Source organism: Corvus moneduloides, unplaced genomic scaffold (assembly GCF_009650955.1).
Source record: "Corvus moneduloides isolate bCorMon1 unplaced genomic scaffold, bCorMon1.pri SUPER_scaffold_79_arrow_ctg1, whole genome shotgun sequence".
Lineage (NCBI taxonomy): Eukaryota > Metazoa > Chordata > Aves > Passeriformes > Corvidae > Corvus > Corvus moneduloides.
The window spans coordinates 333,642-349,241 of record NW_022436872.1 but is presented as its reverse complement, the minus strand read 5'-3'; the positions used below and the strand labels follow the sequence as shown (position 1 = coordinate 349,241).

Genomic DNA, 15,600 nt, shown 5'->3' with positions numbered 1-15,600 from the left:
TGCCCATCCCGACCTGTCCCGGCTCCATCCCCGCTGCTCCCGCGGGCTGCGAGGGGCTCGGCAACGGGGGAGGGGGAAGGGGAGGAGGAGGAGGCGGAGGTGGGATTGGGGAGAGGCGGGAGGAGGAGGAGGAGGAGGGAGGAAGAGGCGGAGCGGCAGCGGGAAGCTGGAGTAGAGGAGGAAGCGCTCGGCTCCAGCGCTCCCTGAACTCGCAGCCCCCCGGGACCATCGCCCCCCGTCCCGCAGGTGCCCGGGGAGGGGGAGCTCGCCCCAAATGTCCCGGGGGGTCCCTGGGTTTGGGGTTTTTTGGGGGGATGTTTGGAGCTTGCGGGACTCCAAAGGCGAGCCGCAGATGCCCTCGGGGGGACATCGTGGGGTCCCGGGAGGTGTTTTTGGGGGTGCCGGTGGCGGTGGCGGCAGAGCCCCGGCGGGGGCGGGGGGATGCGGGTCCCCCCGCGGTGGGGGTTGGGCTTCCCGGGCCGGGCCCTCCGAGCTCTGCCGGGGCCCCGTGGGGAGCGCGCGGGGGCGGGGGGACACCGGTTTTGGGGAGCCCCGGGAGCCCCGGCTTCCCTAAGCGGGACCCCGGAGAGAGGAGAGCCCCAGGAGCCCAAAGCGGGGAGCCCGAGAGGGGGGACCCCTGGGATTGGCGGGACCCCGGCGGGGGGGTCTGGGGGCTGCAGGGGCGGCACGGCCGGGAAAGGGGCTCGGGGGTCCCGGGGCCGGGAAATGGCTGCTCCCAGTATGAGCCCAGTTCCCCCCCACGAGTGGTTCCAGTTTCCTCATCAGTCCCAGTATGAGCGCAGTCAGTCCCGGTATGATCCCGGTCACTTCCCCTCACTCCCTGTAGGATCTCTGTTGCTGCCAGTATGAGCCCAGTCACTCCCAGTCATTCCCCATTATGATGCAATTTGCCCCCAGCATGGTCCCAGTTGCTCCCAGTTCCTCCCACTTCTGTCCAGTGTGTTCCCAGTTTTCCCAGTTGCCACTAGCGTAGTCCCTGTCACTGCCAGTATGATGCCAGTCTCTCCCAGCAGGGCCCCAGTCACTCACACTTGCCCCCAGTGTGGTCCCAGTTTCCCCCAGCACATTCCCAGTCGCTCCCAGTGTGGTCCCAGTCACCACCCACATGGTCTCAGACACTCCCAGTATATCCCAGTTGCCCTGAACATTCTCGTGGTCATTCCCAGGCACTCCCAGTTACCTCAGCATGGTTCAGTTGCTCCCAGTTTTATCCCAGTCACTGCCAGTACATCCCAGTTGTCATCAGCATGCATCCTATCATTCCCAGTTGCTCCCAGTCTGATCTCAGTGTATCCCCATTAGGCTCTCAGCACAGGCCCAGTAGCTCCCAGTCAGGGTCCATTGACACCCACTATAATCCCAGTATGATCCCAGTCACTTCCAGTATGATGCCAGTGGCCCTCAGTGTGCTCCCAGTTGTTGCCTGCCAGTGCCAGCATGAGCCCAGTAGCCTCCAGTAGGATCCCTGTGACTCCCTGTCTCTCCCAGTATATCCCATTCACTCCCAGTCCTTCCTACTTCTTCCCAGTTGCTTTCAGCATGATTCCAGTTGCTCACAGCCATTCCCAGTCAATCTCAGGATGATTCCAGTCACCCTCAGTATGATCCCAGTCTCACCCTGCTGCTCCCACCGTAATTCCAGTATGAACCCACTTGCCCCCACTATAGTTCCAGTTGTTCCCAGTTCCTCCCAGTATGATCCCAGTTGCCCCTAGAATAGTCCCAGTCACGCCCAGTTGCCCCCAGCATAGATCCAGTTGCTCCCAGGTGCCTCCAGCATGGTCCCAGTTGTCCCCAGCATGGTCCCAGTGTGGTTCCAGTAAACCCCAGTGTGGTTACAGACACTCCCAGTATATCCCAGTTGGCCTCAGCATGCTTGTAGTCATTCCCAGGCACTCCGAGTTGCTCCAGTAAGGTTCTAGTTACCTCAGAATGATCCCAGTCTTTCCCAGTTACTCTCAGTTGCTTCGAGCGTGGTGCCAGTTTCTGGCAGTTTCCAAAGTGTTGTCCCATACTCCCAGTATGATCCCAGTTACCCCAAATGTGATCCCAACTGCTCCCTCTCAATGCCAGTATGATCCCAGTCACTTCCTGCCACTTCCAGTATGATCCCAGTTGCACCAAGTCATCCCCAGCATGGTTACAGTCACCCCCAGTATGATGCCAGTCAGTCCCAGATACTCCCAGTATTATTCCAGTCATGCCCAGAGTGACTCCCTGTCACTGCCAGTGTGGGCTCAGTTGTTCCCAGTATGAATCCAGTCACTCCAAATATGACCCCATTTGTTCCCAGCGTTGTCTCTGTTGCTCCCAGTCACCTCCAGTATGGTTCCAGTCACGGCCAGCACCTTTCCAGTCACTCCCAGTCTGATTCCAGTATGATTGCAGTCACTCTCAGATACCCCCAGTACTATTCCAGTCACTGCCAGTATGATCCCAGCCAGTTCCAGTAGGATCCCAGTATGACTGCGGCATGGGCACAGCTGCTCCCATGATCTTCCAGTGTGGTTCCAGTTGAACCCAGTTGCCCCTAGTATAGTCCCAGTCACTCCCCACATGATCCCAGTCCCTCCCAGCATTGTCCCAGTCATGCCCGGTTGTCCTCAGTTCAGACCCAGTCACTCCCACTTGCTCCCAGTAGCTCCCAGCATGGTCCATTTCTCCCCAGCATGGTGCTGGTTGTTCCCAGTGCGGTTCCAGTCAATCCCAGTATGGTTACAGATACTCCTAGTACATATCAGTTGGCCTCAGCATGCTTGTAGTCATTCCCAGTCCCACCCAGTTGCCCCAGTAAGGTTCCAGTTACCCCAGTACAAGGCAGTCACTGCCAGTGATGCCACTCCTGTGATCCTCCGGCCCACTCTGTGTTCCCCCTCCCAGCTCTCCAGGCTCCGAGAGGAGCCCCAAGGGCTGCAAGTCCCCACCCAGGGTCCCCAGTAAGGCCCAGTCTGGATGTGCAGCCCCCAGTGTTCCCAGTTTCCCTCTCCTTTCCCCGGGCCGGGTTGCCCCGCCCCCAGCGGGTGGGAGCAGCCGAGAGCCCCGCGCTGCCCATCCCGACCTGTCCCGGCTCCATCCCCGCTGCTCTCGCGGGCTGCGAGGGGCTCGGGAATGGGGGACCCAGGGTGTCCTGGGGTGAGGAGGAGGAGGGGCGGGAGAGGAGGGATGAAGAAGTAGCAGGAGAAGGGAACTCCTTGGACCCCGTGCACCCTGAAGCAGAGAATAAGGGGAGAAGGACCCCTTGGACCCCATAACCCCCAGCATCGCTAAGTGGGGAGCCCAAGGTGGAGCTTTTTGGATTCCTGGACTCCCAGCAGCCTGCGGAGGGCAGGGACCAAGTAGATGGGGAACCCCCAAGACAAGTGTGACCCCCGGCAGCTGGGACAGGGGGGAACATCCGAACACCAGAGCGGGGAGACTAGAGAGAGGGAACTCCTGTGAGGCTTTTTCAGGGCTGAATGTTGGTGTTTGGGAGGTTTTTCTGGACCCCAGATGCCCGTGACTTGTAGAGATGGAATTGAGAAGGGGGACATTCAAATTCAACATGCTCATCCCTTGTTTTTCCCCAAACCAGGATTTCCCATTCCCAAACCTTTGCCAAATGGAGGAGGAAGCTGTGAGGAAGAGGAAGATGCCCTGGAACACCCAGGCAGGTGAGGAGGAAGTCCCTGCCCCTTTCCCCCTCTTTTCTGCTCCATCTCCCAGCCCAGCATCGCCCCCGGCTGCAGGACAACCCCGGTGCCGACGCCGTCCTGCTGGGGACGGACTGGGGGGATCTCCTTCCCCTTCCATGTGGCACGCAGGCAAATCCCATCCTCTCCTTGTCCTTCCTCCCCCAGACAAGGAGCTGAGGATGGAGCCCAGGGAGGACAAATCCCCGTGGCAGAACCTGGTGGGAGAGGCCGTTTTGAGCGGCTCCACGGCGCAGGAATCCAACGGGGAGGAAAAGCCCCAGAGATCCCTTAGGAGGAGGGGCTGCAAACGCTGCCCAGGGAGCTGTGAGGAGGAAAAACCCACCCTGTGCCAGGAAGGCGGCCAGAGATCCAGCCAGAGTTCAGACGTGGTGGTCCATGAGCAGCTTCAAACTGGAGAGAAGCCCCACAAGTGCTTGGAATGTGGGAAGAGCTTCAGCAAGAGCTCCACCCTGATCCGCCACGAAATGATCCACACTGGGGAACGGCCCTACGAGTGTGGGGAATGTGGGAAGAGCTTCAGAGGCAGTTCTGGCCTGCGTCGCCACCAGATGATCCACACTGGGGAATGGCCCTACGAGTGTGGGGAATGTGGGAAGAGCTTCAGAGAAAGCTCCAGCCTGATCATCCACCAGAGAACCCACACTAGGGAGAGGCCGTATGAATGCCTGGAATGTGGGAAGAGCTTCAGGCACAGATCCAACCTGATTGTCCACCAGAGGCTCCACACTGGGGAGAGGCCCTACGAGTGTGGGGAATGTGGGAAGGGCTTCAGACAGAGCTCTGAGCTGATCATCCACCAGAGGAGCCACACTGGGGAGAGGCCCTACGAGTGTCCTGAGTGTGGGAAGAGGTTTCAGACGAGCTCTCATCTCCTCCTGCACCAGCGGATTCACACAGGGGAGCGGCCTTTCCGCTGCCCCGACTGCAGGAAGAGCTTCAACCGCAACTCCCACCTTGTCAGGCACCGGCGCATCCACACTGGGGAGGGGCCCTACGAGTGTCCCGAGTGTGGGAAGAGGTTTCAGACCAGCTCCAGTCTCCTCAAGCACCAGCGGCTTCACACAGAGGACAGGCCCTTCCGCTGCCCCGAATGTGGGAAGGCCTTCAAACGCAACCCCCACTTCATCAGGCACAGGCTCACCCACACTGGGGAGAGGCCCTATGGGTGTCCCGAGTGTGGGAAGAGCTTCAGCCAGAGATACAACCTCATCTGCCACCAGAAGATCCACACTGGGGAGGGGCTCTACGAGTGTCCCAAGTGTGGCAAGAGCTTCACCCAGAGCTCAGCCTTGACCAGACACCAACAGAAGCACCGGTAAGTGAAGCCCTGCAAGTGCCCTGAGTGTGAGAAGAGCTTTGTCCGCTGCTCCAACTTCATCCCCCACCGAAGGACCCACATTTGCTGTATCCATGTTGGGAAGACATCTGGTGGGTTGTCTCCATATCCTTCTGAATCCCCACAGGCACCAGGGAGGATAATGTTTAGGAGGATTTGGGGGTTCTGAGGGGATATGGAAGAGTTTTCTCCATTGCTTTGCACTCCAGAAGATGAGAGGCATCAATCTGTCACCTCAAAACCACTGGATCCCAGTGAAAACTGTTCAGTTCCCACTCCAAATGGCTCAGTCACATTCCCAAATTACTTGACCCTACAGCCCCCTCAAAATCCCCCGGAGGGGTTAGATGGCATTCAGAGGGTCTGGATGGAGTGGGAGGTACATGGCGGGGAGGGGCGGGGGGGTCAGTAATGGGGGGGGCGGCAGGGGTTTGGAATGAAGAGCTGGAGGCTGGGGATGATGAGGCTGGGGGGAATCTCCTTTCTGGTTATCCCCCACATCTGAGGGCATTTGGGTTATCCCCTGTTCCTGAGGGGTGTTTTGGGTGTGATGATGGTAGCAGCAGCTGCTGAGGTAACCAGGGAGCCAAGAAGGGCCAGGGCAACATTGGACTCACGGTGGGCTGGTACCGAAGTGTAGAATCTCTCCCTGGGTTATGGAGAGTTCCCCCAGTCCTTTACTGTGGTATGTAAATTGTTTTATGGTTGGCCAGTTGGCCCTCCGCCTAGTTCTGTGTAGATCCCATTGAATATGTATGCCCCCTAGTTAATATGTATAATGTTCTGGAAGTTTCTCTGCTCCTCGACACCCCATTGTTCTCTGTCCCTATTTCTGCCTCCCCCCTTCCCTGGTTTGTTGTTCCCCTGTCACTCCAGGTTCTCTCCTCCATCTAGCCCTCATCTGATTGGTTTCTGGCACTCTGCCTGCACCCAAAACCCCAAAAAATAAAAATAAATAAATAAATAAATAAAATCCTTGAACCTTCCTCTGTCAGGACCATTTTGTCACTGGACCCTCCTGCGTGTGTTTTGGAATAAACCTCATTGGAATCTACACAAAAGGCCTATCTCGCCTCTTTATCTCTGGCGACGTGACTCGATATCCATCAGGGCTCATGTTGGCACGAGGCTTCTTTGAGCAGAGCCTGGCGCTGTCGTGCTGAAGCTGAGTATCCGGGATACTAGTGGAAGCAGCCCCAGCCAGGACGCTCTCCAGGAAGGACGTGGTGGCCCCCCACACCAACAGGCCAGAGTGTGTCATAGTGGCGCCCGAACAGGGACCTCACCCCAAGGTTCCTGTGGAGTGTGTCCTTGGCAGTCGAAAAATCGCTGAGTGTTCGCCTCAGGTCAGCTGCTTCCCTGAGTAGGCGCTTCAGTTTCATTAAGTGTCCTCCGAGGGATGGCCAGCAACCCTCTGAGTTAAAGAGGATCGGCTAGGCCAGAGGACTACTGTGAAAAGCCTTTTTTCCTGCCGATGCTTTGAGACTGGTGAGTAGCGCCTGGCAGGGCCATTTTGTTCATTTGTCCCTTTCCTTTTGGTGGTGGGTGAGGTAGTTTTGGGGAGATGGGAGCGAGTCTATCCCGGCCCCAACAGGAGGTATTCCTCTAAGCTGAGGGTTCCCTAAAAGCGGGCAAATATAAGTTTTCTAAGGGGCTTCTTAAACACTTTGTTCACTGGATTTTTTTATACTTTCCAAATGTGATGGTTGAGTCGGTTAAGACATTAAGTTTTTGGGATAGAGTTGGGGAGAGATTGTCGGTGTTTGGGAGAAACGCGGATCGTTCTGTGGGGAAGTTTTTTCCTTTACTGGTTTTGATTTACAGTTAGAAATATGGGGAGTAGCTTGGGTGTTTGTAAAAGTCCTAATCCCTTTTGGAATGTTCCCCATCCGCCTCTACCCTATCCCCATGTTCCTAATCTCTTTAACCCGTTTCTGGGGGAATCAGGAGGTGTAGCCCACCTTGCGGTGCAGGGTTGCCACCGTCTCCCTGACTCCTCTCGGTCTCCCCGGTTCTCTTTCCGTGACAGTGAGTGCACCGTCCCCCCCCAGACTGTTCACAAAATGACGCCGGCCTCGTGGCCAGGCCCGCCATTTTGTCCCCGTCCTGCCCCATCATTCCCGCCGAAAACCACAGCTCCTCCCTTGTTCCACCCCTTGCAGTGATAGGTGCCCTTCCTTCGGACCCCTCCCCTGCACCCCTTGCATCGTTGAGTGTAACCGTTCTGCAACCCTCCCCTTTCACCGAGAATCCCTTTCTGGTCATGGATTCTACCCAACTCCCCGCCCCTTCCATCGGCAGCCCTGCCCCTTACCAGTTTCCAGTTCCCATGCCACCTCTTCTGGTTCCCATGCTCCTGGGGCCAGAAGTGGGAGTGACAAAGGCCAGAACCAGGGCGGGGAAGGTGCAGTTTTCACTTTCCCGGTCTTGTACAACAGGACTGGGAATTCCCGGTGGGAACCATTTCCATATGCCCACCTGAAGGAGATGTGTAAAGCTGGCAAGGAATTTGGGTGGGAGTCCCCTTACTTCAAAGGCTTAATCCAAGCTACCTTCACCACCAATGCTCTGGTTTTGCAGGATATAAAAACAATTATGTCATGCATCCTTTTCTCCGGCTGAGTACCTCCTATGGGAGAGGACTTGGAAAAAGCAGCTTAGGGATCTCCTTTTGACATACCAAAGGGATCCTGCTAAGGCACATCTCACAATGGACCAGTTGTGTGGCGAGGGTCAGCTTTCAAAGCCCCAGGATCAGGCTGTGAACCTTCCTGAGCTGATCCTGAGTGACATAAAAATCGCAGCAGAATGGGTCTTATCCCTGACCCCCATGGCCAGCTTTACACACATCAAACAGGCTCCCCAAGTGTCATTTGTTAAGTTTGTGAATGGGCTCCGGGAAGCTGTGGTGAGGCAAGTTAACAACACTGAGGCCCAGGAAGAGCTGCTCAGCACTCTGGCTAAAACAAACGCCAGTGAAGCCTGCCAATTGGTGTTGAGGGCGCTCCCCCTGGACTCGCCTCCCACCCTTGATCACGTGATCAAGGTGTGTATGAAGCTGGTCCCTTTGGACACTGCCACCATCCAAATAAGCTGGGGGGTGTAGTGGAAGCTATGGAGAATTCCCGGCCAGGGAACCTTCCATTGGGCTGCAGAGACACACGCAATTGCTTTAATTGTGGAAGCCCTGGCCACTTTGCAAAAATCTGTCCTAAGCCTCAAAGTTTTCACCAATTCCCCACACCTAATAAACCTTCTGAGCCTGTTCCTGCAGACTGCTCTAAGTGCTCGGCGTGCAGACACTGTCAACACCAACAATACAACCAGGGAAACCAGAAGCAGAGTGCGGAGTGGCACCGTGTGATGACACAAAATTAATGGCTGAGCTCCCCAAGCCTGCTAGCTTTGACAACGAGAAAGTCTTGAAAAGGTGGGAACTAGAATGACAGGTTTCCCTGGTGAGTGCTTCCTCCATCCACTTTAAAAAGCAGGTTCAGAGACAAATTGTGGCCAAACGGGCTTTTTTAGTTCCAGCAAATGCAGAGCTCTTGGTTATGACTGATCCCATATGGGGTCCACAAGAACTTTACATTGAACCCAGTGTTCAGGAAATTGACTCGGATGGGACTGTTGCATTTTTTGCAGCTTGTTGCAACCTACCCTTCTTCCTAGCTGAAGAACAGGTGGTTGCTCAAGCTATCATCGTTCCTAAGGACTATCCAGGTGCTGCAGAACACCTTCCGTGTGGTGGACGGAACTCGTGGGATGGAACAAACCCACCACCAACTGCTGCCTGCGCAATGACAAAGACATCGTCAGCTTGTCCGGCACGGTAGACACGGGGGCCGATGTGACGGTTGTCTCTAGAACAGAATCACCCCAGGGATGGAGAATGAAGCTGGTAGGTGGGAGAGTCACCAGCATTGGGAGAACAGCTGCTGCTGAGCAGAGCATTGATAATATTCTTATCGAGGGTCTGGGCAAATACATTGCGTCAGTCGGACCGTTTATCATTGACACTGGCCTTACCCTGTGGGGACGGGACCTATTGTCCCAATGGGGGACTTGCCTTGAGATTCCCTCACCCTGGGATTTTCAGTAGGGGCCACTGTGGGGTGCGATACCCCACGCCTAAATTGGAAAACCGACACTTCGATGTGCGTTGACCAGTGGCAGTGGCCCTTGATCCGGGAAAAATTAAGCACCCTTGAGTCCCTAGTGGAGGAGGGCCAAAGGCAATATAGTTCCATCGAATAGCCCTTGGAACTCCCCTGTTTTTGTACTTAAAAAACCAGGCAAAGACAGGTGAAGGCTCCTCCATGACCTCAGAAAAATCAATGAGGTGATTGAGGACATGGGTCCCCTCCAACCAGGCATGCCATTGCCCTCTATGCTCCTCCAGCATTGGCCAGTATCTGTCATCAATATTAAAGACTGTTTTTTCAGAATCCCTCTTCATCCATGTGACACTCCCCGGTTTGCATTCTCTGTCCCGTCTATCAACCGGCAAGTCCCTATGCGCAGGTACCACTGGCGAGTCTTGCCGCAAGGCATGAAGAAGTCCCCAACCATCTGCCAGTGGTACATAGCGGAAGTCCTGTCCGCAATCTGCAAAACATTTCCTAGAGCAATCATCCTTCACTACATGGATGATATCTTGATCTGCGCACCCAATGAAGACCAACTGAAAAAGACATTAAACTACACCATTCATGCCATCAAGGAAAAGGGCTTTGAGATACACCCTGACAAGATACAGTGTACCACCCCATTGACCTATCTGAGTCTTCGCATCGGGGAAAAGACCGTCGTGTCCCAGAAGATTACCATTCGAGGCAACCCGAGGACCCTAAGAGATTTCCATCAACTCTGTGGGTCCATCAATTGGGTCCGTCTTTTGCTGGGACTCATGATGGAGGACTTCACACCTTTTTTCCAGCTGCTAAGGGGCTGCGAGGACCTTGACTCTCCCTGGACTGTCACCGCAGAGGCCCGGGAGGCAATCGGTAAGGTACAGCTAGCCTTAGCCTTGAGGCAAGCACACCAGACTAGACCAGACTTACCCTATAATCTGATCATTTTGGGTAAGATACCACACTACCCTTCCCTCGTTTTCCAATGGGACGTGGTGCAGAAGGATCCTCTTCTTATTACAGAGTGGGTCTTTCTGCCACACCAACCATCTAAGAGCATAACAACGCCGCAGGAATGTATGGCTCAATTGATCATCAAGGCCAGAGCTCGCCTCCGTACCCTTGCGGGATGCGATTTTACATGCATACACCTTCCATTAACGATTGGTGACTTAGAACATTTGTTACAGAAAAATGAGCACCTCCAATTCGCCCTGGACAAGTCCCCTTAAAGGGAATTTTACCCTGACTGTGTTCACAGATGGCTCTGGATCATCCCAGAAGTCGGTGATGACTTGGCGGGATCCTCTGACCCAAGAGTGGGATGTTAAAGTAGTGGACGGTTCTCCGCACGTGGCACAACTGGCAGCCGCTGTCAGGGCCTTTGAGAGGTTCAAGTAACCATTTAATGTGGTGACAGATTCAGCTTACGTGACTGGAATAATTGCCAGGGCAGAACACACCTTGTTAAAGGAGGTTGCAAATCCACACTTACCTGGGCTACTCTCACAGTTAATATACTTGGTCTCCCACTGAGAGCACCCCTTTTATATCCTGCATGTAAGATCACATACTGACCTACCTGGACCAATCACAGGGGAATCAGAAAGCAGATGCTCTGGCGATGCCTGTCCAAATCCCTAACTTACCAAAGACCTTGGAACAGGCTAAATTGAGCCACCATTTCTTTCATCAGAACGTTCCTGCTCTAATGAGAATATTTGGATTAAAGAGAGATCAAACAAGAGCGGTAGTGGCGACATGCCCTAATTGCCAACAATATCAACTTCCAGCATTGGGCGTGGGGATAAACCCCTGGGGGCTCTCTTGTTGCCAGCTATGGCAAATGGATGTTACCCACGTTGTGGAATTTGGGAGGCTTAAATATGTACATGTTAGCATTGACATTTTTTCAGATTCACAAGCTCACTTAAAAAAAGCTGAGGTACTCATTAAGAATCTTGAATGTGGAAAATGGGAAGGCCCCTTTCCATTGATAACCTGGGGGCGAGGATATGCTTGTGTTTCCACAGATTCCAGTCCAAGATGGCTACCTGCAAGAGTGGTCCGACCAGCCTTGGGTACTCCAGCTTCATAATCAGCTTGTGGGGAAGATAAACTCTCCTGAAGTCATGTTCCTAACTGATATTAATAAGGTTTTTAGGCAATTTTATAAGTATTTTAGGGAAACCCTCTTGGTCGAGGTTTAAGGCTCTGGCCAAGCCCGAGCCCTGGTATACTGGAGATTATACCATCAAACCCAGTTGTTTCTGCTCTAAAAGTGTAATCAAGTCACTTTGACTTGTTGATTTGATCTTTTCAAAGCTGGACCCTCTTTCAAAGTAAATTTGGAAGTTTTGCCTGGGAAAGACTTTCTGAGTCTTCCGTGTGAAACAGGACCTCCCAGCAGTTGCAGACTCTGAGCGATAGAAAAAGTTTTAGACAAATTTACGTTGCTCCTCAAAGTTCAATCTGTTTATTCACTGTAACTTATTCACTGTAACACTGTAAGAGCTTATTTGGTTTGGGCAGTGGGCCAAACATGTTCTAATGTTAGAAGTGTTTTGTTTCATAATTCTTACTTGTATAAAACAAAAAAGGGGGATTTATGGGGAGAAATAAGATAGAATTGGGTTGTGAGCTGTAAGACCTGCCTGCAGAGGCACATGGCAGCACAAAGGAGCACATGGCAGCACAGAGAAGCTTGTCTCCACCGGACCCTGTGGGGAGAAGGTGCCACATGGCAGACCCCTATGGAGAGGAGCCTGCCGGGAGCTGACGGACGGTTGAACAGTGAGTGATCATCCCATAGAAGGAAGTGTGCTGCTGATGTGGCAACACAGGATAGGTCACAGGGTAGTGAGGATTACCATATAAGGAAATACTGCACCTTAGAAAAGTGTATAAAAGCAGATCATTCCTTTGAATAAATGATTCAGATCCCCTGCCTGTCTGGGTCCATGCTTCAATTGCCAACAGGTAGGGCGTGATCTATGGGAGGAGTGTGGTCAGTGGAAGGGGTGTGGTCAATGGGGTGGGTATGGGCATTACAGTGTGGTCAATGGGGTTTGGTCAATGGGCTGCATGTAGTCAATATGGAGGTGTGGTCAATGGATGTGGTCATTGGGGTGGTCCAAGGGGATGTGGTAAATGGGTGTAGTCAGTGGAGGTGTGGGCACTGAGGGTGTGATCAGTGAGAGTGTGGTAATAAAGGGGGTGTGGTCAATCAGGATATGGTCAATGGAGATGTGGTCATTAGGGAGGATGTGGTTAGTGGGGTGCAGTCAATGGTTGTGGTCAATAGAGGTGCGGTCATTGGAGTGTGGGCATTGGGGTGTAGTCAAGGGGGTTTGGTCAGTGAGGTTTGGTCAATGGAGGTGCAGTCAATGGGAGGTGTATGGTCAGTTGGATGGGGTATGGTCATTGGGGCGGGAGTGGTCATTAAGGAGGGTGTGGTCAGGTAGGGTGTGGTAATAAAGGGGTTGTGGTCATTGAGCTGTCGTCAATATGGGGGTGTGGTCAATGTGTGTGGTTAATGGGGGTGGTCAATGGGACTGTGGTCATTGAGGATGTGGTCATGTGTGGGTGTGGTCAGTGAGGGTGTGGTCATAGGAGGTGGGTGTGGTTAATGGAGGTGTGGTCATTGGGGTGGAGATGGTCAATATAAGGGGTGGTCAATGGGATGGGTGTGGTCATGAGATGGGTGTGGTCAATTGAAGGTGGGTGTGGTCACTCGTGCCAGGTCGCTGTTGAACCAGAAGCGGTACCGGGTGTGGCTGGAGGGGGAGGGGATGAGGCAGGTGAGGGAAATCCAGGACCTGGAGCCATCCGGAGTGTCCAATGGATGGGATAGGAGGAGGATAGGCTGGGGAGGAGGGGCTGGGGGGATGCAGGAAGGGTATGGTCAGTGGGGTGTGGTCAACGGGGTGGTCAATGGGGATGTGGGCATTGGGGTGCAGTCAATGGGAGGGGTGTGGTCAGTAGCAAGTGTGTGGTCAATTGGTGGGTGTGGTAAGTGAGGGTGTGGCCATTGGGAGTGTGGTCACTGGGGTGGGTGTGATTAATGGGGATGTGGTCAGTGGGTGTGGGCATTGGAGTGGGTGTGGTCATTGTGGTCAATGCAGTTTTGGTCAATGGGGTGTGGGCACTGGGGTGTGGTCAATGGGGTGCAGTCAATGGGAGGGGTGTGGTCAATTGGATGGGGTATGGTCATTCGGGTGGGAGTGGCCATTTAGGAAGGTGTGGTAATAAAGGGTGGGGTAATAAAGGGTGGTGGTCCTTGCGGTGTGGTCGATACGCGTGTGTGTGGGCATTGGGGTGTGGTCAATGGGTATGGGCAATGGGGTGGGGTGTGGTTATTACGGTATGGTCAATTGGGGTGTGGTCATTGGGCTGCACTGTGGGAGACAGGAGTAGAAACTCTTGCATTTAAAGGATTTACAACCCTGGAAGAGACTAGGTCTGGCTTAATTGACAGAGGTTTATAGATCTTAAGCAAAAGGATCACAAGCCTGTGTTTCTATAGTTTTGAGTAAAAATGTACACTGGGTGTTCTAGTGGAGGGTTTTAAATATAGTAGTGTGATTTTATATAGGTTAAGAATGTAGATGGTATAATAGAGACATCTGTGTGTACGTGGCATGAGAAGTTATTGGTCAAGACACAGCTGCATTGCAGTGAGAAGTGCCCCAGGTGATAGGTCATAAATCCAAAATAAAGTATTGTTTTAAGTGCCTATTGGATTAGAAAGTTATAAATTATGATGTAACTTTAAATCTTGTGACTAATCGCCATTATTTGGAGGTATTGTAAAATCTCACGCCTCGACTGATGCATTTTGTTATTTTAAGCAATAAATCAGATTAGTTACATAGCCCCTTCTCTTGAAATTATTTCCTCTGACAAGTGGAACATGTGATATTCTATACTGCACATGGTCATTAGGGTGGGTGTGGACAATATGAGAGTGTAGTCATTGGAGCTGCATGTGGTCAGTATGGAGGTGTGGTCAATGGATGTGGTCACTGGGGTGATCCAAGTGGATGTGGTAAATCGAGGTGCTCAATGGGGGTGTTGTCAGTGGGGAGTGGTCATTGGGGGTGGTCCATGGGGGTAGTCAATATGGGCGGTCAGTGGGGCTGTGGGCATCAAGGGTGTGCTCAGTGAGAGTGTTAATAAAGGGGGTGTGGTAAATGGGGTGGGTGTGGTCAGTATTGGGGTGTCATCATTGGGGTGGGTGTGGTCAATACGGGAGTGTGGTCTTCAGAGTGTGGTCAATGCGTGTGGTTAATGGGGCTGATCAATGGGGGTGTGGGCATCAGGGTGTGGTCAGTGGGGTGGGTGTGGTCATTCCTGTATGGTCAATGGAGGTGTGGCCATTGAGAGTGGTCAATAGGGGTGTGGGCATTGGGGTGTGGTCATTGAGGGTGTTCAATGGGGGTGGTCAGTGCGGTGTGGTAAGTGGGGTGGGTGGGATAATTATGAGGATGTGGTCAATGGGGTGGGTGTGGTCAATGGGTGTGTGGTCGATAGGGAGGGTTTAGGCAGTGAGGGTGTGGTAAAAAGGCGGTGTGGTCATTGGGCTGTGGTCAATGGGAGAGGTGTGGTGAATGGGGTGGGTGTTGTTAGTGAGGGTGTGGTCAGTGGGTGGGGTCAATGGTGTGGGTGTGGTCATGACACTGTGGTCAATGGGGGGAGTGGCCAATGGAGGTGTGGTCTTAGAGGGTGTTCAATTGGGCTGGTCCATGATGGTGGACAATGGGGATGGTCAAATGGGTGTGTGGCCCTTGGGGTGGATGTGGGCATTGAGAGTGTGGTCAATATGGGGGTGCTGTCAGTGGGGAGTGGTCAATGTGTGTGGTTAATGGGGGTGGTCGATAGGGCTGTGGTCATTGAGGATGTGGTCATTACATGGGTGTGGTCATTGAGGGTGTGGTCATTATGTGGGTGTGGTCATTGAGGGTGTGGTCAGTAGGTGTGGGCAATGGGATGGGTGTGGTCATTACGGTATGGTCAATGGAGGTGTAGTTGTTGAGGGTGGTCAATGTGGGTGCGATCACTTGGCTGCACGTGGTCATTAGGGAGAGTGTGGACAATATGGGAGTGGTAAGTGGGGGTGTGGTCAATGGAGGTGCAGTCAATGGGAGGCGTTTAGTCAGTTGGATTGGGTATGATCATTAGGGTGGGAGTGATAATTTAGGGGGTGTGGTCACTGAGGATGTAGTAATAAAGGGGGTGTTGTCATTGGGGTGTGGTTAATATGGGGGTGTGGTCATTGGGTTTTGGTCAATGTGTGTGGGTAGTGGTGGTGGTCAATAGGTCTGTGGTCATTAAGGATGTGGTCATTGTGGGGGTGTGGTCATTGAGGGTGTGGTCATAGGTTGGTGTGGTTAATGGGGATGTAGTCATTGTAGTGGTG

At 53.3% G+C, this 15,600-nt stretch overlaps 1 protein-coding gene across 1 annotated transcript; it reads left to right on the top strand.

Annotated features, from left to right (window-relative positions):
* The first annotated feature begins 149 nt into the window (after nucleotides 1-149).
* LOC116438660 (oocyte zinc finger protein XlCOF6.1-like) lies at nucleotides 150-5,430 on the top strand. Its single transcript, XM_032097659.1, has 3 exons — nucleotides 150-246; nucleotides 3,593-3,671; nucleotides 3,858-5,430. The coding sequence occupies exons 2-3, from the start codon at nucleotides 3,620-3,622 to the stop codon at nucleotides 5,030-5,032; spliced, it is 1,227 nt and encodes a 408-aa protein (XP_031953550.1). The 5' UTR covers nucleotides 150-246; nucleotides 3,593-3,619; the 3' UTR covers nucleotides 5,033-5,430.
* Nucleotides 5,431-15,600: the final 10,170 nt, after the last annotated feature.